Source organism: Telopea speciosissima, chromosome 10 (genome assembly GCF_018873765.1).
Source record: "Telopea speciosissima isolate NSW1024214 ecotype Mountain lineage chromosome 10, Tspe_v1, whole genome shotgun sequence".
Taxonomy (NCBI): domain Eukaryota; kingdom Viridiplantae; phylum Streptophyta; class Magnoliopsida; order Proteales; family Proteaceae; genus Telopea; species Telopea speciosissima.
Genome location: NC_057925.1, coordinates 12921691 through 12943778, shown reverse-complemented (window position 1 = coordinate 12943778; position 22088 = coordinate 12921691). Strand labels below are relative to the sequence as shown.

The window sequence follows — 22088 nt, the reverse complement described above, 5'->3', positions numbered from 1 at the left end:
ATAATAATAAAATGTATTTTGCATCGAATCTGTATTTTGTTAATTCTATTCACACTGTATATGGATGGTTCGACGATAAAATATCTTTTTATTTTCATTAATTTAGAATAAAACATATACCAAAATAGAGGCTATGGAAAATTTCCATGGCTTCACCAACTAATAAAAAAATGAAAATCAATATATAGATCTTCCCCTAAATAAAAATAAGCTCTCATTTTAATATTTCCATTTCATTTCTTAATTCAATAAATGAAGATACCTTGGTCAATCATAGCATATATATATATATATATATATATATATATATATGCTTTCTATGGTTGATTCACATCTTACTTCCTCACCATCTAACCTTCTTAGTCCTATCTTAAATCAAAAGAGGTTCAATCATGTTGGCTCTATCACCTCCTCTGTATTCTTCTACTAATGGGTGGGCTCAAGAAGAACATATGATGAGCCAAGGCCAGAATACATGGACAGGGAAAGATCCTCTCTTGAATTACAATTTTGGAGAAACACAAGGTTTTGAATCTTCATCTTCTCAATTCCCTTCATTGCAACCTCAAATGGAGTCTATTCCTTCAAGTGCTATCAGTAATGATCAAGCTTCAATTAAGAAATTGAATCATAACGCCAGCGAACGCGATCGCCGAAAGAAATTAAACAGTATTTATGCTTCTCTTAGAGCAACACTTCCAGGAGTTGATCAAACGGTAATATAATCAATTTTGTTATATAATTGCTTTGGTTTATGATTTTGTTTCCAAATTTCTAATGCTTTATCTTAATCACAGAGACAATTAAGTATTCCGGCGACAATTTCTCGTGCTCTTAAATACATTCCTGAGTTGCAGAACCAAGTTGAGAAGTTGAAACAGAGGAAACAAGAAATCTTATCTTGTGTATATAAGAAAGGAAATAGAAATGGAATGGATAATCAAAGTAAAGGGATTGTAAGAAAATCGATACCGAGTGTTTCGGTTAGTCAGATTGATGAAAAACAAGTTATGATTCAGATATGTGCATCTAAGAATATGAGAAGTACACTGTCTGAAGTTTTGCTTGATTTGGAGGAAGAGGGTCTTGAAATTTTTAATGTTTCATCTTCTGCTTCATCAGGGGAGGTGGAGTTTTACAATCTACATCTTCAGGTTTTACTTTCTTTCTCAAAATTTAATTTTCAATTTCAAATTGTCTTCAAGTTTATGAGAATCCTATGGCTTTTGTGAGGTATTAGCCTTGCAGATTCAATACGTGTCATGTTTTTTGACACATGAGACCCATTTTCTTTGATTGTTTAATTAAAAGGGTCAGAAGTAAAAGAAACTCCCTTCCACACTACTAGTGTGGAAGGTAGGGGTGTCAAAAAAACCCGACCAGCCCGAGCCCGCCCAAACCTGCCTGAGCCCGAACAGGCCTGGGCCGGGCATGGGGATAAAGCAAGGGTCTTTATTGCAATGGTCATGGTTGTACTGTACATATTGACCAATTGGTGACGGGTTCTATTCTTGAAACATTCCCTTTATGAAATATGTCTTTTTTTTTATAGCCTGGGTTTTGTTAGTACCACAAGAATGGGCCAAGATATTCAAGGTCAATCAGGGCAAGACCGGGCTTGGGAAAAACCTACCAGGGTCGGACTAGGTTGAAGGTATCATTGGTCCTGATAGGACCGGAGTGGGCTTGGGTTTAGGTTAAGACTCCTAGGGTTGAGCTGGGGTTTAGAGCGGCCGTTGACAACCTTGGTATCAACCTTCTAATGCCAAAGTCAAAAAAGGAGACAAAACCCTTTTCTTATTGATTTGCTTCTTTGGCTAATATTCTAGATAGTTTTATGACTCTTGCCAAGCCTAATCTTATTCAGTCTGGACAGACTTTTCCTTGGTGAAGCAGTAATGATCAAAATAATAATAATAATAATAAGGGAAAAAGAACGTCACCCGGTCGTGTCTTATGGCATGTACTTGTGCCCAAACACAGCTAGGCGCAAAATGACCGCCCTAACCCCATAGAAAAGCAGGGGTGTGTCGATCATTTCAAGCCTGGCTGTGTCTGGACACAGTTACACACCACAACACATGATTGGAGGCGTTCTTTCTCCTTCTTAAATAATAATAACTTGACTTTGAAAAATTTAAAACTCCTTGTTATGATTTATGTATTTGAAAACATCAGGCTTGAAAATTTAGGTGTTTTCTTAACATTTTTATACCTAAAATAACTCATATGACAATTCTATGATCTATAATTACCCATTGATCTAAAGTTATTATAATATTAAACATGATATGTTGTAATGGGTCATGTTTGTGTTATATAGATTGATCAACTACTGTCAAAGATGCATCAGTCGAGCAATTTTTTAATGGGATTGTCTAAATAATACCTCTATAGATGTATTTAGAAATTATTATTTTCTTTTAATTGCCTTTTGTCTTATTCTCAAAAGGCTTTTAAGTTAAGAGTGTAAAAGAATTTTCAAAATAATTTGAAAGTAGATCTATTAACCATATAATACTAACGCTTGATAGGATTTTGATTGAACAGACGAACGAAAATCAAAGTCTAAATTGCGAGCTGTTGAGTCAGAAGCTGCTATCAATGTGCGAGAGCAGGGAAGATCAATTGTTCTGATGATTTTGGCATAACCTAACAACTAACGGTACAATGGTTTTGACATAAAGAAATCGGAGCGAGGATTATACATCTATATGTGAAATGCCTCATGATTCGTATACAAATAACCCACATGGTCAGGGAAGAAAGAGAGTATAAGTGGGTGTATACTGCCGATAGTGTGAATATCAATTTCCTTTTGCCTTTATACACAAAAATTTCTTTTAGATTATTTTTTCTCATTGCACCAAGGGTTGAGATATCGGTATTTGTCTCTGCCAATATCGATCCAGATCGGCTGCTATTGGCCTAGATTGTTCCATTTTACCTCTACTTTTCATTAAAAATTTTGATTTTTTTTTTTGACAATTTGACCTTTGACCGATACCGATACCCTATTCAGGATCGGCCATGTATCGGTATTGGCCTCAACTGATACCCCAATCCATGCATTGCACTTTTCCAACAGGTCCAATTAAGAAACGGGCTGATGTTATGGGCAGGGTCATGGGCTCCAGAACAAAGGACTGTCATACCCACATGAGTCCCAGTCCAAACCCTCCTAACCCATACCAATCGACAACCCAAACCAAACGCCACCTAGCCCGTCCAAATTATTTATTATTTAAAAAAAAAAAACAAAAAGGTTCAGATTATACACCTCGTTTATGGAAGATATTGTTCCAATTCCAATAATTGGATATCTAGAAAATAGTCTAGATCACTGTTTTAGGGATCGGTATCAGACCATCGGAAACACCTGAATTGTATCAATAGAGGTGGAGGGCAATACCGATTCTAGAGCAATTGTGTATCGGTGACTGGTACCAATCAAGGGTAAAAAGATTAAAATATGATTTTTATTAAAAACCAGGGACAAGTCTATCTGATACTAACTGATCTGGATCACTATGGGATCAATATCAATCCATACCAAGGTTCTTAAAACTGTGGTCTGGATTGGCACTAATCAACTTTTAGACTTACTTCAATCAAACCCTACAGCTGTCTACGTATCCCTTAAAAATTTCAACAGTCCATGTATTTCTTTTTGAGGGAAGTGTTTCCTATAGGAGAGCATGGTCCCTACATGTGCATGGGCCAATAGGAATACCGCGGAAGAATCATGGGGGCGGCATTTCCAAATTTCATGAGAGCAGTCATTTCGTCATTCTGTCTGGGTGCAGCATGCACACTCGAGTCCTGATCCTCTACTTTCGCCTGCCCGATACTGCTGTGCGCCCCACACACAAGCAAGGTAGAAAATACCGCCTTACCCCCACTCGGGCAAGGGTAAGGCGGTATTTTCCGCCTTACTTGTGAATGGGGCGCACACGACAGTACCGGGCAGGCGAAAGTCATGCAGACTCCCTCACCGATTTGTGTTTTTTTTTTTTTTTAAACCATCCATGTTTTACCATGCACCTTGTCATAGTCCTGATTTTTTAAGCTTTATTTTATTCGGGATTCAGTTTCATTTGGGCATAAGCTAGACATCTAAGCAAGACCTTGAGGTCTATTTGTCCACAATATCTAAGCAATCCAAACTACCACGTGCCAGATATATCACCTAAGTGGGTGTCCATAGCAAGTTAAGTGGATAGCATGGAATTATGGACTGCATTTGATAGGATGAGATGGGATGGTCTCGTGGATCACTCGTGGAGGAGATTCTCATCCAACGATGGAGAAACATCCTCGTTTCATTCGCATTACATGGCTTCCTCAAAACTGCCCAAAGTTGATTTCAAATGTCAATTGATCCAAAGAAATTTGATATGATTCAATTTGTGATAATCGCAAGAAGAAATTTTTTTTTTCTTTTTATAAATAAATCAAATAAAGAATTATTGAGTCAAATGAATGAATTGTATTGCATTACCTCAGCCTCCAATGTGGATCGGCTAGGTTTAATAATAGAGAATTACATGTGATGATAGAATCCTAAAGGAAAGGAATTACACGTTGATAATAGAGTCCTCAAGGAAATAAGTCACTACAATACAAGGAAACTTAAAGAATAAAGCAAGCCTACAATAGGTAACTAAATTGATAAAGGAAGCTAAACCGAATACAGGCAGTCCATCAAGAGTGGGAAGCCTTATTTGGTTGATACACCCCCTCAAGTGGAAGAGTTGAGGCAGCGCATCTTCAGTTTGTCATGTAACCATTGAAAATGCACAGTAGAGAGTCTCTTTGTGAAAATATCAACAAGTTGGTCTCTAGTTGAGATGAATTGCACAAGGAGCGCACGTTTGGTGACTTTGTCATGAAAAAAGTGGAAGTCAATCTCCACATGTTTGGTGTGGGCATGGAAGACAAGGTTGGCAGACAGGTACACCGCACCAATAATTGTCACACCAAAGAGTGGGCGTATGAGAGAGAGAGAGAGAGAGAGAGAGAGAGAGAGAGAGAGAGATGCCATGTTCTTGGAAAAGAGACTGAAGCCATGTGAGTTCCGCACAAGCACCAACCAATGCCTTGTATTCAGATTTGGTTGAGGAACAGACGGCAATCTTTTGTTTCTTAGAGGACCAAGAGATAAGATTCGAACCGAGAAAAATTGCAAAACCACATGTGGACTTGCGATCATCACTACTGCCCTCCCACTCGGCATTAGAGAATGCCTAAAGACTGAGATTAGTACTCTTCTGAGGAAGTAGATCATGAATACATGTGTGCTTCAGGTAGCATAGGATGCGCTTTACAACGGACTATTGGTCATCAGTGCAACTTTGCATGTACTGATATGATAGGATTTGTTGACAAAATAGACCACATCCGGACGAGTGAGTGTGACATATTGAAGGGCACCCACGATAGGCCTATACTAGGTGTGGTCAATAAGAGGAGTACACCTTGCAAAGAGACTTTTGTAGTGGTTGATATGGGAGTGAGGACGGGTTGCAATTAGACATACCTGACCATAGAAGGATGTCCTTGATGTATTGTGATTGAGAGAGAAGCAAGCCGTGGGGGTGGGAAATGAACTCCACACCCCAGAAAAATCTCAAAGGTCCAAGATCCTTGATAGAAAATTCAGATGTCAGTTGCTTGAGGAGGAATGCCACCTGACTGTCTTGATTATTGGTAACTAGAATATCATCCATGTATACAAGGATAATTGTTGTGGTGGTACCTTGTTTGAGAATAAATAACGAAGGGTCTGTATGGGATGCCCGAAAACTAGGGGAAATAAGGAACTGCGAGAGCCGATGAGCCAACAATTACCATTACTTAATAAGGTCTGTTTCTTTAAATGAATAAAATAAAGAAACACACCATAAAAGAAATCAACCACACCAACTCACCTTATCAATGAGGAGGTGATTCAATCTCAAAATCAAAGCTCGTTAGATTCCCAAATACGCCTCACCGTCGTGTTAAGGGTGACCTATTCATGTTTCCAATATGTTAGATTTGATGTTGAACGGATGCCCAATGGTTTCCCAAGAGATCAAAACACAGTTCCATTCTGGGAACCAGCCGGTTGATGAAGTCATCGACCGGTGGTAAGACCAATGATTCAACGGTGACCTTGACAGAAGCTTAGGTTCCCAGATTTCACCCACTAGTTGATGTGTCTGGTTATCATCTATCGACTGGTGGATCCCCAATCATCGATTGGTCAATGCTCCGAGAGCTGTTCTTCAGCTTTGATGAAATTCACTATCGTGCCTGGGTTACTTCTCCATATAGTTTGTAGGGAATCACTCTGCCTACACTAAGAGTTTATTTTCACTCCATTTCACCAGGTGAAATCGGAGATGTGGTCGAATCTCTAATCAAAACCTAAAAGCTAGGGTTTGGACAGTTTTCACCCAAATTACCTTGAAATTGTTCGAGAACAAAAATGGGAGTGTGCAAGAAGGTGTAAACCCGCACACAACAACACTTCAGCTGGCCTCTCTGCCAGGCACTAGGCTTCAACTGAAAGCCAGCAAAAAATCCTAAACCTAGGTATAGAACAATAGAACAGGAGAGGGAAGAGGTAAGGGTCCAAAACCTACTTGATTAAGGATGCAATCGGCAATCGATAAGGGTCCAAAACCTACTTGATTAAAGATGCAATCAGTACCTTCCTCCTCCTCCTTCTTCTTCTTTCTTCTCCTCTTTTCTTTCTTTCCCCCTTCTCTACGGTTGTATGAAGTGGGAACTGAGTTTTAGAAACTCAGTTCCTATATATAGATTAGAGCCATTAAGGCCCCTTTGCTTGTACACCTAATAAAGACAAATCACATTAATTCTTCTATTGGGCCCCGGGGACCCCCCACCTTGACTCCATACTAATCCTGAAGCTAAAGATAGGTCATAACAAAATTCTATGCACACGAGGATTGATATGAGATGGGATTTGGGGGTATCCCATACATGACAGTCCGAGACAGGACAACAAGGCTCACTAGCTGATGTGGCCGGCTGATCTGGGTCTTGCCAAGGTGATTGGCTGGTGGGTCAATTCCAGCTCTATTTGGACTGGGGTTTGGCCAATGCTCTTGCTCATTTTCAAGGACATGTCAAGGGATGTTTGAGCACAATAATTTGGGTATGTATTACCATGCTAGAGATGTTTAGAATGGTGTGGATGGTTACTTACAAATTCAAGTTGCCCAGAAATGGACGTGGCCACCTCTTTCTAAACCACTCACTCTCCGCATGCAAAAGAGGAGGACGACCTACAAAACTACCGCGGTCTACATCATATCCACTATCAGGTCAATGAATCTATCTTCCACATAGCTCCCTGTCTTATTATCCAGAATCCTATGTGGCTGCTTGACAGATATGGCCCACATGTTGCCAGTATTGACAGATACTAGTGTAGTACCTACACACCAAGGTTACATCAGATATAGTTTGGGCACGGGCATAATAGCAAGAGTGATGGCATCCTTTGAGAGCACGGCAATCTGTAGGTTAATGAGAGAGGCATCTTGTTGAACCATGTTTCAGCATGGATGGGATCCATTGGACGCAGAATAGAGACATCAAGAAACCAAAGAGCTTTTGACCTTTGAGATACAAATCAATTTGAGTATTCTAATAGAGATAGTCCTTGGAAGATAATTCAAGCGAGAGAAAATGGTTCGCAGTGGGGGAGGGTATTTAGTGGTAAAGGTAGAGGTTAGCCATGAGGGAGTGGTGGCCAAAGAGGGAGCATCAAAAGGGGCGATCACAGTGGTGGTCGCAGTGGGGGGAATGGTTTCTTTGGTCATGATAGGCTACTTGATGGAGAAAAAAAAAGAAGGGGATTAAAGCTTGGTGGAGCTAATCTTGGCTTATGATACCATATCGAGTCAAGAGAATGTATCGTATTGCTTTAAGAATTAACAAAAAGGAAAACAATGAAAGGATTAATGTCAAGGAATACGTTGACAAATATAAAGATAGAAAAGGAGAAGAGGAAATCCCACCTTTGGCATGGCCATCAGTAGGGAGAATCCTAACCCTGAAACCTAGAAAAATAATATCTAGGACAGCGGAGAGCATCATGCTGAATTTCATTGAGAATATGGTAGGGAAAGGCAATTCCTGAAGAAGAAAATCCAAATTTGGCTGCCTCCTTTTCTAAGTAGTCCACTATCAGATTAGCTAGATATCCTAAAACAGTGTGAAATTTTCCACTCCATAGATGAAAGATATGTTTGCAAAAAGCACCACTCTTGCCAAGCAAACCAAAGGCCATGAAGAGCTTGAACCAGAGACACCACTGCCACTGAGTTTGATTCAATCCATAATTTTTTAACATCCAACTCTATTACTTTGTGTAGTTAACTAATTAAAGTCATAAACTCAGCTTCAAAATTAGATTTGTGGCCAAGGGAAACCTGAAAATAGAAGATAAAAGCCCCAACATGATTTCTAAAGACACCCCCTAGACCAACATTTCTTAGGTTACCCAGAGAGCAACCATCTCTATTAAGTTTAACCTAGTCTCGATTAGGTTTACACCAAAAGCATTCCAGAATCTGAGTTTGCACACGCAATTGAACACACAATCCCAATCTTCTTGATACAAGTAAGTCTTTAATAGAGGAGATAGAACCCTTCAGCTCTTTCCCAATTTCTTTCAAGTCAAACAAAACTGATATGAAAATGAGGATATGAGATCTTTTCTACTCTCAAATCTTTTGTAGTTCTTTTCCTTCCAAATGTTAAATGAAATCAGAGGAAAGCTAACCATCCATGCGCTTTTGAGAGATGAAAGATTAGCCTTTCTTTTCCACCATTGCTACAATTTATAGAAGCAAGAGTGGGCCAACCAAGTGATACCGAAACAACACAAACTTGGCCCAAATATTATTCGAAAAGGAAAACTAAAAAATTGTTTGAACTAGAGATTCCCCCTAACAATGGCAAAGCTCACATCTGGACGCCTGAGATACCCCTCTTCTCAAAAGATGCTCATTAGTAGGCAATCTACTATGAAATAGCCACCAATCAAAAATGGAATTTCTGGGAAGGAGCTTATTTCCCAAACCATCGAGAACCAAGGGACTTTAGGATTTTTTAAAAGGATATCCTCCCATACAGATTTAACTAAGAAGACACCAGTTGGAGATCTACTCTGAAAACACATGTCCTCCATATCAAAAGAAGGAATCTTGATGGGTCTCGTCTCATTGAAGATAGAATTCATAAAGGCCGAAGATACCATAGGAAAAGACCACCGAAAATCTAAGATGAAGTCCTTAACCTTAGTGGTAGCATCATAGAAATAGCTCTGATCCAAACCGGGAGCCTCCTCAACAGAGACATCTTCCAACCATCTATCTTTCCAAAAAATTATTGAATTATCATTCCACGCTGTGAAAACCACTATAAATTTAAACTTTGGAACTTGTGTGATTTCAGGTTCCAGTTCTGTGTCCATGGTTGCCTTGATGCTGTGGGCTACATTTGTCGAGGACATAGATCAATCTCTCGACACACCTATGGAGGATTCCAGGAAATCTTCCCAACTTGCTCTTCTGGAGTGAGAGGACCCTGCTGGTACCCCGCACCAAAGCTATCTGTGTCGGATTTGCTGGCTTGACTGCATGCAGAACCTTTCTATCTCTTAAACCTATTGTAAGTACTATTTACTTGTATTGTATATTATATTGTATTGATCAATTAGAGTTATAGGGGCAGATTAGTAATTTACCTCTGTGGGACCCGCATCCCCAGTGGAGAATCCAATTTCCAATAGTTACCCATGTTTGGATTGCCCCTGATGTCATATGACATCATTTTATAATTAAAAGAAACTAATTAGGCATTAGGAATTAATTTAGAAAATAGGTTTTTGGATTAAGTAAACAAACAAACCTTAAGTTAACAACTATATAATCAAATTACAACACACTATTCACTATTCTAAAACAGAAATCTATTCAGCCTTAGAGAAGAAAATAGAAGACAGTAGAAGGAAGGAGAAAGGAGAAGAAGAAGAAGGGAAAAGAAGGTGTAGACTTGGGGCTGGTTCTCTCTACCTGAAATTGGAACTTGGGACTGAATTTGGTCATCTTGCTGCATACTATTGAGCTGTCTACAAACTGAATTCAGAGCTGTACTCAGGTAGGCCTTAAATTCAACTCATCCCATCTTCTTTTCCTCCAATTCTCAGCCCTAATTATGTCCTAAACCTATTTCAGCCATTAAAGCTTAGGAAATCAAGCTTAGTTAATCAATTTCAGCATATATAAACCAGTTTTGGATCAATTATGTGTTCAATTATGGCTATGACCTAAAAACTGCCCCTTAGGAACCCAATTTCTGGTTTAATTGATCAATTGACAAACCCTAGAATTACCAATTTGAGGTTTATTTGTTAAAACCCCAAATTAATGTTAGTCTTTGGAATTAAATCATTAAATAGGCTTGACCCACCTTAGAATAGGCTGGGAACACAAAATCTGGACCTTGCATGTCAAGATCCTGGGGTTACAGACAAAACCCCCAATTCTGCCCATTGGACCAGATGCAATTGCAGGTCTGCAACTGGTCGACCATAGGGTTTGACCCCTGAATCCAATCCAACATTTTTGCCCCAAATTGCCCCCTAGTGCTTGGGTTTGACCTAGGACTATTCCTGACCTTAATTTATGATATTTTGTGTTATTTTAGGACTGTATAAGCCTGTTCTTGACTGTATTTGTCTAGATTATTGGAGTCTTGCTGCCCTAGTCTAGACTGTCATAGCAGGTAAGGGAATTTTGACTTAATTTGTGTGTTTATTACCTTAATTGTATCTTGTTGTGTATGTCATGTCATGCACCACGAATATTACTCGGATTCATGTAATTTTATAGCTTTTGATTCTTTGCACTAGTTGCATGTGAATTAGGATGCATTGGCATGCTGCATTGCATTGATATTTACTTAAAACTGTATAAATGATGATAATGATGCACTAGTTAACTTACAATTGTTCTATTAATACATATGCCATCATGATAGATTGCATTGGGTTAGGATTTTTATTGCCCAGTACTACATCCCTTACCAACAGGGGAAGAGGTGTTGCATAACCCGTAGCAGGTCTGAAGCGTAAATTCTTGGATGCCATTCACTATCCCATGTTACCGTAGAACACTCAGGTGTGGGAATAAATAGGAGGGTTAGTCACTGGGGTCGGTTAGCATCAGATGTATGATGCCTGAGCTGCCGGGTCTCCATCCTAGTAGAATGCTTTCGTTCGGATGACCGACGTCTGGTTGTGTGTTTCCGGGACCGAGGCTAGTATTCTATTACAGTAGTACTTATACCTCATGAGACCTAGTATCCATGTTAGGAGCATGCTTGCTTAGGGCATTCATCATGGACTATTTGTATGTGTTTGCATGCTTTTCCTTACTTAGCTTAGTGGAGCTCACCCCTGTGGTATACCTTATTTTTCAGATGATATTGTTGCTGGTTCTGTGGGAGTTTCTTTTGTGCAAGACACTCTTTCAGCTTATGGAGTTGACACTCCTCTTGTGGTGGAGCACAATGCTTTGTGCTCGTGCGACGACTGCGCCTTCTCTTGAGTTATTTGCTAGATCAGGCTTCCTCCTCCTTTTTGTTATACACTTTTGTACATAGACTTGTGTAGATAAGTCTTTTTGTTATAGATTACTGTTGTTGGAACAAATCTTGTAACTCAGTTCTCTTATATATATATATATATATATATATATATATGTATATATCACTGCTTATCACTAGTTTTCCTTTATTACTGTCTTAATTCTATATTTAAATTGCTTCCGCTGCATTTAAATTCTGTATTTGTGAATATGATTGTGAATAGAGTACTGCACTTGCGATCCTGGTGAGTTGGTTGGATGTTAGAGACATCCAGTCACATTTAGCCCTTATAAACAGGGCTGGGGTGTGACACACGCTGTCCATCTCTTGAGCTATGTTGTTCTTTTACCTTAATCTTTTTGGAGGCACAAGCGAAGGCTCCTTTACTTATGTTTTCTCATAGAATCTCGTCTCGAGTTATTGAAGATCTAATTTCCGTACTAGAGTGCACCTCTTCTCCAAGATTGAGTGAGCAAAAGCCTAGATTATGCGAAGCATGACTCTTCCTTTCACTTTGGAAAGAAAAGAATTGCTGTCAATTTATTTGAATGGAGAAAGAGACTCTTGGAAAATGTTTTATGAGGGCTTATATAAAATAGAATTTCAATGTGGAGAGAAAAGACACAAGGCAATGAATAGCCTTAAAAAGTTAAAGGACAGCTTCTGATGTGGCATCTGAGGACAAGAAGAGAAGCTCACCTAAAGTCCGAAGAAAAGCCTTGTTGAGATAGAGGTTGTTTCATAGAGAAGGTAAGGAGAAATAAAGTTCGACAAAGGTGAAGGATCCATAAGGCTTTTAAAAGGAATTCACAATCTTCTAAAAGCAAAAGACAAATCTTTTATGAACAAAAGAACTATAAGCATATGGATGCTTCTCTAGCTCTCACAAGAATTGTATGGGAGTCGTCCTCAAAGGGACTTCCCGAATGTTTGTATCAGGGAATTCTACCGTACTCCATGCTGGTATTGTTGTTAATCATGCAGAGCCTTGTAGGAAGTGGGTGATACGTTGTTGTATTCTATGAGAAGCTCTACGACACCCATGAGTCCCACGAGTCCGGTGAATGTTCATGTATGTGAGCGTACGTGAATGACTCACGGCCGTTCAGATGGAATATTCTCACAGATTGGATTCCATCTGAACGATTGTGAATCGTTCACGTACGCTCACGTACGTGAAGATTCCCCACTTACGATCCATACTAGTGAGTCATCAACATATCTCTCGTAACAAGTCCTTATTAAGTAATGGTAATTGTTGGGGGCCAGCTTACGGGCCAAGCGTCTCTCTAACCTGATAACTAGTGCACCAAATCCTAGACTTTTTTAATACCTCGCCAAATGAAGGAAGATTTGTAACTCTTCGACAATGAACCTGCTTTTTTCAAAAATTTGGATCTAAAGAAACGACTCATAATCGAGCTGCCATGCTTGATCTACAAAGAAGGTTATAAAGTAGGGCCATATTGACATCACAAAGTCTTCGAATATCAAGACCACCTTCAGATTTTGGTCTACAAACCATCGCATATATTTATTGAATGTCCCTTCTTGAGCTAGGTATGGAGAGAAATTGTCTTTTATTTTAATGAAAGTTGGAATGGGTTCCCAACAGTGGAACTCCTTTTCTCTTGGTGGCAAAGAAAATACAAGACAGTACCTTTAAAAGAAATATGGGGGATGCTCTTAATTGTTGGTTGTCAACAGTTATGGTTTGAGCACAACAGGCGCATATATGACAATCTCAGAGGGACGCCAATGCAGGTGGTGAAGCGATGCATAAGACATATTGCGGATTGCTCACAACTAAAAGGCGCCAATGTGAAGTCAATTCAAGATCTAATTCTGGCCAGAATGTTTCATGTCACGATCACTCGGCAGCCTGCGAGTTCAGCCAAAGAGGTACAGTGGTGCCCACCACCTCTAGGTTGGACATAGCTTAATATTGATGGATCATCCTTGGGAAATCCAGGGACCTCAGGAGCAGGTGGGATCTTTCGAAATTATCTTGGCAATCCAATCAGATGTTTCTCTTCCTACCAAAGGGTTGGAACGAATTTCGTAGCGGAATTGGCAGCTTTCTTCGAGGGAGTACAGGAAGCTAAGGAACTACAAATAAGCCATCTCTGGGTGGAATGTGATTCGGTGTCTGTAGTTTCCTCTATTCTGTCTGGAAAACTTCCCTGGCACAACCTGTAGCAGTGGTGGGCGATAACAACCTATCTAGATTCCATCCAATGGCGAATGACTCACTGCTTTCGAGAAGTAAATACTATAGTAGATGTGCTAGCCAAAAAAGCAGCAATGCGAAGAGAGTCACTCTCATGGTCCGCACCCCCGAGTTTTATAGCTCATTCTATAGTTTGGGAGGCTATGGGCCGGCCATATTACAGATTTTAACTTGTCTTACTATGTTGGAGTTTGTGACTGCCCCTTTTTCTCTTGAAGTAGGGATAGTCACAGTGCCTTTTTTGTAACTTACATTTATTATTCTTAATACATACTTTGCTGACCTTTAGCAAAAAAAAAAAAGGTCTACAAACCATCTCCCACCTCACCATAATCGCCTTTGTAGAGTCGATATCACCCGTCCACAAATTTTCTCATCCACTTCTCCATCAAGATAAGGGATGAGGGCCACAAATAAACAGAAAAGTTACGTATAGGAATATTGGAAATCACCGCTTAACTAGCTCAACCATCCCTGTCATGGAAAGAAGCTTGCCCTTCTATCCTAATCTTTTACTTTTAATTTGTCCATCGTTGGCAGAAGAGGCTCCTTCTTGACTCTTTCTTTGAACAGCTCCACCCCCAATTAATAGGACGGAAAATTATAAATGGGCACACCCAACAACTCTGAATTCCTCAGTTTTCTAGAATGATTGATATTACCTAGGAAGAGCTTACTTTTCTCCAAGTTGATCCTTTACCCCGAAGAATCCTGATATTTAGAGAGAAAGATCTTCAAATTATTGACATACATGATGGATGCATTCATGAATATAAAGACATCGTCAATAAAAAATAAATGAGTAGGAACGCAAGGACCGCACGGGCCAGATAGAGCTTTTAACTTTTTATCTACCAAGAGACCATGAAACCCCTACGCAAGACCTCTTTTATTAGGATAAACAAAACCGGAGATATTGGATACCCTTGACGAAGACCTCTCTTAACACCGAAGAAACCAATAGGACCTCCATTTACCAAAATAGATAATCTAGTAGTTAGTAAAATCTAGTTCTGCCAATGAATCCATTTCTCGCTAAAACCAAATTTTCTTAGAATGGAAAAGTGGAAATCCCAAGATAAAGAGTCATTAGCTTTCTATACGTCTAATTTGATGCCAATTCCACCTCCTCTGATTTGTTGATGCAACAAATTTACCAGCTCGAAGCCATACTAATATTATCAAAAATGATTTTTCCTTTCTAAAAAGCTCCATGCTCCTCAAAAATTAATCTAGGAAGGAGTGGGACCTGTCTCTACACTATAATCTTTGTTAGTATCTTGCAGAAAAATTACCCATATAGATAGGACGAAACCTATCCAAAGAGCATGCCTCTTCCACCTTGGGAGCGATAAAATTATTATTGATCCCCTTCGGGGTCACCCTCGATCTAAAGAAATCTTTAACTGCGCAATATGTATCACCAACAATAGTATCCTAGGCAGCTCTAAAGAAAGCCCCTGTGAAGCCATTTGGACCCGAGGCAACTATGCTGATTGCTTCAAGTCCAAGGATATCCACCTCATCAATAACACTTGGATCACTAATCATTGAACCATCTTTAGTTTGCAGGAATCGAATCATATTCTATCGCAGTCCTACTTCGGGCTAAACTGGGTATGGATTGAGTTAAATAGACTTAGGATTGGGGCTAGGGTTTTAAGAGCATGTTTGGTTGAAGGTGTCGGACGAGTCACATCTTGTCGAATCTGGATTCTTTTGTTTTTTTCCTGTTTGCTTTCTCGAAACATGGTTTTGTGTTTGAATCCGCAGATCCACGTGAGTTCACATTTAACACTATATTGAGAATCCATAGAATTTAGCCTAAGGGGTGAATTCACCAACGAGTCCACTTAAAACCACCTTGGTATTTAAAGGTGGATTCATTGGTGAATCCACCTATCGAGACCGAAAATTTTGAAAACCCGAGTTCGCAGTTGAGCAAGGAAGACAAGCTTCAAAGAAATTTTTTTGATAGGTCTCCTTCAACCTCCACTCGTCTTCGCCTGCAACTATCCTGTCATCTCTCTCTCTTTCTATCTGATTGAAACCATAGTTTCTCATGCACAAAGTAGAGGTTTGAAATCAGGGGAAACACATCACAGATTTGGGTTTGAAAAACAAGAAGAGCGGAGTGACTGTGAGTGTTCGTTTGTGTCCATTGTTACCGACTACGGATTCTTCTCCGAATTCATTTTGGTATGCTTCTTTACTTCTTACCTTCCTTTCTCGGTTTATCATCACATGTGATATACATGGGATATGGATCCATCCAACTATGGCAAGTCAATATTAATCGGTTATGGCTGAATATTTGTATCACCCAATATTGGGTTTCCTTTTCTTGGAGATCTAGAATCTCTCATTATGTATCTTGTATATATTTCCCTTTGGGATCACTCATTAATTCAAGGATCATTATTCACTCTAATATGGTATCAAGAGCCAAAATAGCTCCATCGAGCTCCTTCTAATTTTTTTCCCCCATCTCATTCTCTTCTTCATGGCAGGCGAACTCAGTCTGGCTTTAGTCACCATCGGTTGAGACTACCACTCCCTCTTCACCTTCCACTCCTTCTCTACACCATGCCCATCACTATATTTCTCTTAAACTCTCTTCTAAAAATTATATCTTTTGGTGTACTCAAGTCGAACCATTCTTAGATGGTCAAGATTTATTTGGGCATGTCGATGGCTACACTCCATGCCCGGAAGACCTCATTGCAGCCGCTGCCTGGCGTTGTCAGGATTCCTCAATCTGCAATATGCTTGTCTCCTCCCTTTCTGAAGAGGTGTTTCCTCTCATTGTTGGCAAGCGAACGAGTCAAGAGATTTGGGACACATTATCAACGGCTTTCTCCTCTCCTTCAGAGAGCCGTTTGATGTCTTTGAACATGGCCATGACCGGTCTTGAGCAAAAGCCTGATGAGTCTGTCTCACTTTTCCTACAACGTGCCAAATCAATTGCTGATGAACTATCTGCTGCTGGTCACCCAATGCGCCCAAGCTTCTTCAATCTTCATATTTAACAGGGTCTCAGATCTGAATTTCAATCTATGGTGTCCTCTCTTCTTACTCGGACGGATCCGATTGGTTATAATGATCTTCATTCCATGTTATTGAGTCTTGAATTTATTCATGGCACGTCTTTGAAGAAGCTTACTGTGACCGATGCTACTCCAAGTTCAACACCCATCACTGCCAACAATGTTCAACGCACCACCCCACTTGGCAACTTCGGTTCCTTAAGTTCTCCAAACCGTGGAGGCCGTGGTGGGCTTGGTGGTCATGGCGGCCGTGGTTCTGGCCGCGGTCGTGGTGCTTTGCCTGCAGGATATGGTCGTTTCTGGTGCTCCATTTGTAAACGGATGAATCACTCCACTGATCGATGCTTTTATCGATCCCAATACCCTACCACTTCCCCTTACTCGTTTCAGCCCACTTCCAACCCAACAGCCTATTACTCCTACCCCAACCCACCGGTACCCTATAACCCTCCACTTTTACCCACCCCACATCCATCGACTGCCCTTCCATGGTACCCCGACACTGGTGCTTCACACCATGTCACCCCTGGCATTCAGTCCCTATCTCAGTATGATGACTACCATGGACCGGATCAGCTGCATGTAGGTAATGGTAAGGGTTTACAGATCTCGCATGTTGGTTCTACTTCTATCCCTTCTTTGTCTTCTCATTCCTTTTTTTTTCACATAATGTCTTACATGTTCCAACTATCTCAAAATCTCTTCTTTCTGTTCAGCAATTCTGTAAGGATAATAATGTATTCTTTGAGTTTCACCCATCCCATTTTCTTGTGAAGGATCAGGTAACCAAGGAATCACTTTTGTCTAGCCCGAGTAGAGATGGCCTATATGAGTTGCATTCCTAGTCCTCACCGTCTGCCCTTTCTGCTGTTTGTGGTTCCCTCAATACTTAGCATTAGCGTCTTGGACATCCACATGAGTGTCTCCTCAAAATCATGCTTCAAGACAATAATCTACCTTCTCATTCTTCTAGTTTTAATAAAATTTGTAAGGCTTGTCAGTTAGGCAAAGCCAGTCGTCTTACTTTACCTACATCTCCTAGTCGCAGTTTATTTCCATAAGACTTGCTTTACAGTGATGTTTGGGGGCCTTCGCCCACTCCTTCTATTTTTGCTCATCATTACTATGTTTTTTTTGTGGATGACGACACAAAGTATATCTAGTTTTATCCTTTAGTCCGTAAATCTGATGTTTTCATAATTTTTCTACAATTCCAAGCTCATGTGGAATGTTTATTTGGTAGGAAGATAAAAGCTTTACAAACTGATTGGGGGGGGGGTGAGTATCGCTCCCTTCCCACCTATTTCTCAAAACTGGGAATTTCTCACCGCCTTTCTGCCCCGCACATTCATGAGCAACAAGGTGCAGTTGAAAGAGGTCATTGACACATTGTTGAGACTGGACTTTCCCTTCTTACTCATGCATCTGTGCCCCAAAAATATTGGAAATTTTCTTTTGAAACATCTGTTTACTTAATTAATCGCATGCCATCATTGGTTTCTTTTGGCATCTCCCCTTTTCAGTTAGTTTTTCATAAGCGCCCTGATTACTGCTTTCTCAAAGTCTTTGGGTGTCTCTGTTATCCATATCTCCATCCCTTTAATCATCGTAAAATGGATTATCGCTTGTCGGCATGTGTTTTTCTTGGTTACAGTCCTTCACATATGGGTCATCGCTGCCTCGATCTTCAATCCCATAAGTTCATAATTGCCTGCCATGTGCGATTTGATGAGAACTCTTTTCCCTTCGCCCAATTGCCTACCCCTGCCTCCCCTGGTTCTATGCCCTCTCATACACAATCGTGGGCATCTGCTCCCCTTATTTCTCCTCTATTACCACAGCTACGAGATCCTCCCCCCTTACCATTATCTCCCACGCCCCTGCCGTCTTTACCACCCTTATCCAATCAGCCATCTCCACCAAACCATGAACCGGCCTCCCCCACCCAGACAACCGTAGGCAATGTGAACCTCTCCCCTCTCCAACCCTGGCCCCTCCCTCTCCCCCTTTGTGCACCAGATCGGTCTCTGATCTTTATATGGAACCCCCACCATCACCACCACCAGTACCGGTTCCTACAGTTGCCCCAACTCCACCTCAGCCTGCCTCTATGCATTCGATGTGGCTTCGTTCTCATGTACGACCACCACAGGCCCTAAACGCAACTGTAGTTATTACTGAACCAACTTCTTTTTCGCAGGCTAATAAAGTAATGGAGTGGCGAAAGGCCATGGCTGAGGAGTTCAATGCTTTGCTCAGGATTGACACTTGGTCTCTTGTTCCCCGCACCACTCAGATGAATCTTATTGGCAATAAATGGGTGTACAGGATTAAGCAAAAGGCCGATGGGTCTCTTGAGCGCTATAAAACGCGTCTGGTTGCGAAGGGATTTCATCAGCAGCATGGTTTAGATTATGGTGAAACTTTCAGTCCGGTTGTCAAACCTACCACCATTCGGTGTGTTCTGTCTATTGCAGTATCCAACGGCTGGCCCATTCGCTAGTTGGATGTCCAAAATGCATTCCTTCATGGTATGCTGGCTGAGGAAGTGTACATGCACCCTCAAGGGTTCACTGACCCTGACTATCCCAATCATGTCTGTCGACTGCATCGGTCATTATATGGTCTCAAGCAGGTGCCTCGTGCATGGTTTCATCGATTGCTTGAGTTTTTGATTGGTTTGGGCTTCCATGGCTCCAAGACAGACACCTCCCTCTTTATTCGTCACACAGTTGGCCAAGCTTGTTATATTCTCGTCTATGTGGACGACATTATCATGACTAGAAGTGACCACTCCATGATATCCTCTCTATTACACCGTCTCTCTTAGGAGTTCTCCATCAAGGATCTTGGTGATTTACATTTCTTCTTGGGTATTGAGGTCAATTGCACTGCTAAGGGACTTGTTTTGACCCAATCGCGATATATTTATGACCTGTTGACAAGTACAGGAATGGTGGATTGCAAACCGGTCAAAACCCCGATGGCCACAACTACAAAGTTTTCTGATTCAGGGGGTGCGCCGATATCAGACCCCACTACGTACAGATCGGCAGTGGGTGCTCTGCAGTATGTGACGCTCACAAGGCCGGATGTCTCCTTTGCTGTTAATCTTGCATGTCAATTTATGCACTCTCCGACAGAAGAACACTGGCAGTTAGTGAAACGCATTATTCGTTACTTGAAAAGCACCCAAATGGCAGGATTGCTGATTGAGCGCTCCCCATCTCGCTCTCTCCAGGTGTTCACTGATGCAGACTGGGCAGGTGATGGGTCCGATCGAAAATCAACTGGGGGTTTTACGATTTTCCTTGGACCCAATCTTGTTTCTTGGGTATCTCATAAACAACGTATAGTGGCCCGTTCTTCTACGGAGGCTAAGTACAAAGCTCTAGCCGATGCATCGGCTGAACTAATCTGGCTAGAGTCCTTATTTGCTGAACTTGGGTATCCTCTCACTAGCCCTCCAATTCTGTGATGTGACAATCTTGGTGCAATATACTTGTCCGCAAACCCCGTATTTCATGCTCGTACAAAGCATGTTGAAGTCGATTTTCACTTTGTCCGTGATTGGGTTGCCAAGAAGCATTTACAAGTCCAGTTCATATCCTCTCAAGATCAAATTGCGGGTACTCTGACCAAACCGCTGGCCCATACCCGGTTTCAAACTCTACGTGACAAGCTGAAGATTCGGTTGCCAGATTCTCCACCTTGAGGGGGTGTATTGAGAGAAAGATCACAGACAATCTTACCTTCCTTTCTCGGTTTATCATCACATGTGATATACATGTGATATGGATCCATCCAACTATGGCAAGTCAATATTAATCGTTTATGGCTGAATATTTGTATCACCCAATATTGGGTTTCCTTTTCTTGGAGATCTAGAATCTCTCATTATGTATCTTGTATATATATCCCTTTGGGATCACTCATTAATTCAAGGATCATTATTCACTCTAATTTTATTCATGAGCTTCTCATCTGTGGAGAGTTTTCATCGTATTTCTCATTCTCCCTTCTCAGAGTCTAAAATATGCATTTTCTAGAACTCCAGGTAACCAAATAGTATTACAGATGGATTCAGGATGATTCCAACTAACAAATTCAGGGTAATCAAACAGTTTTTTTTTTTTTTTTTTCCTCTCAACTACAAATTCACATGAATCAGGTTCATATGAAGCAAATCCAAAATCAGAATCTGACTCGTCCGACACCTTCAACCAAAGGCAAAGTCAGGCCGGATTGCATCCCTACCTATAGAGGTTCCCTTCTTGTAAAGTAAAATATATCTTAAGATGGAAACTGACTTATTAGATCAATCTGAACCTAACCCAATTTTCTTTATCCCTACTCCAATCTAATGTATGAATATTGCCTGTCTTTAGTCACATCATTTCGATCTTAATGGAAGAGTCGGGCCGAAATCTTAGTGATTAGAAGAAGTGAAAATATATTTCTCGCTAACTAAAAATGACATGTGGTTTATTAGTCCTTCCGGGGGAAATAAAAATTGTATCTACAATGTTTCATGGAGTAAAGGATAGTTATTATTCAACCAAAAAAAAAAAAAAAGGATAGTTATTAGATATATAATAAAGATATATTTATTATGATTTGGACTTGAAGAAAAAGTTGTAACTTGCAACATAAGTATAATAGATGGTCAAGTTGTACCCTTTTTTATGTTTTGGTTAAATTTTGTTCTTTTCAAAACAAACAAAACATTACTTTCTCTTCTTCTCTGTAAGGATGGTAGCACTATTGCAAATCAGTTCCACACATGTATATTTTTTAAATTCTACATATGAAGAATTAAAATTTTTTTTGATGTTAACTACTGAAATTTTGCCTCATATATCCATAGACCTATAAAAATAATAAAATAATTAAATTCGATCTCATCAAGAAAATAAGTCGGATTTGGTATGATTTCTATTTTAATTTCATGGGGTGATTTCTATTTTGGAAATTGTTTGGTTTGAGTTTTTACACCTTATTTCAGTGAAATAGGAATGAAATAGAATTTTCTTGAAATAGATGAGGAGATTTTTCAATTTTGAAATTGAAATTGATTCCACTCTTGCTCTTTAATGAGCACATGGTTAATTTGATGGCCAAAATAGTAATTTCATGTTAAA

The 22088-nt window shown here is 40.2% G+C and overlaps 3 protein-coding genes across 3 annotated transcripts; all 3 read left to right on the top strand.

Moving 5' to 3' along the window:
- The first annotated feature begins 392 nt into the window (after nucleotides 1-392).
- LOC122643289 (transcription factor ORG2-like) lies at nucleotides 393-9599 on the top strand. Its single transcript, XM_043836926.1, has 4 exons — nucleotides 393-716; nucleotides 798-1154; nucleotides 8252-8339; nucleotides 9475-9599. Exons 1-4 carry the CDS (start codon nucleotides 393-395, stop codon nucleotides 9597-9599), a joined length of 894 nt encoding a protein of 297 aa, XP_043692861.1.
- A 9386-nt stretch (nucleotides 9600-18985) lies between these two features.
- On the top strand, nucleotides 18986-19450 carry LOC122643288 (uncharacterized mitochondrial protein AtMg00820-like). Its single transcript, XM_043836925.1, has one exon. It carries the CDS (start codon nucleotides 18986-18988, stop codon nucleotides 19448-19450), a length of 465 nt encoding a protein of 154 aa, XP_043692860.1.
- Nucleotides 19451-19930: 480 nt separating this feature from the next.
- Nucleotides 19931-20425, top strand: LOC122643287 (uncharacterized mitochondrial protein AtMg00810-like). Its single transcript, XM_043836924.1, has one exon. It carries the CDS (start codon nucleotides 19931-19933, stop codon nucleotides 20423-20425), a length of 495 nt encoding a protein of 164 aa, XP_043692859.1.
- The last annotated feature ends 1663 nt before the right edge of the window (nucleotides 20426-22088 follow it).

Excerpts from the sequence above, each read along its gene's own strand:
- LOC122643289 (XM_043836926.1), top strand. The coding sequence starts at position 393 with ATGTTGGCTCTATCACCTCCTCTGTATTCTTCTACTAATGGGTGGGCT. Across the intron at positions 717-797 it reads TTCCAGGAGTTGATCAAACG|AGACAATTAAGTATTCCGGC; the intron begins GTAATATAATCA and ends TCTTAATCACAG. Across the intron at positions 8,340-9,474 it reads AGAGACACCACTGCCACTGA|GTTCCAGTTCTGTGTCCATG; the intron begins GTTTGATTCAAT and ends GTGTGATTTCAG.
- LOC122643288 (XM_043836925.1), top strand. The coding sequence starts at position 18,986 with ATGGAACCCCCACCATCACCACCACCAGTACCGGTTCCTACAGTTGCC.
- LOC122643287 (XM_043836924.1), top strand. The coding sequence starts at position 19,931 with ATGGCCACAACTACAAAGTTTTCTGATTCAGGGGGTGCGCCGATATCA.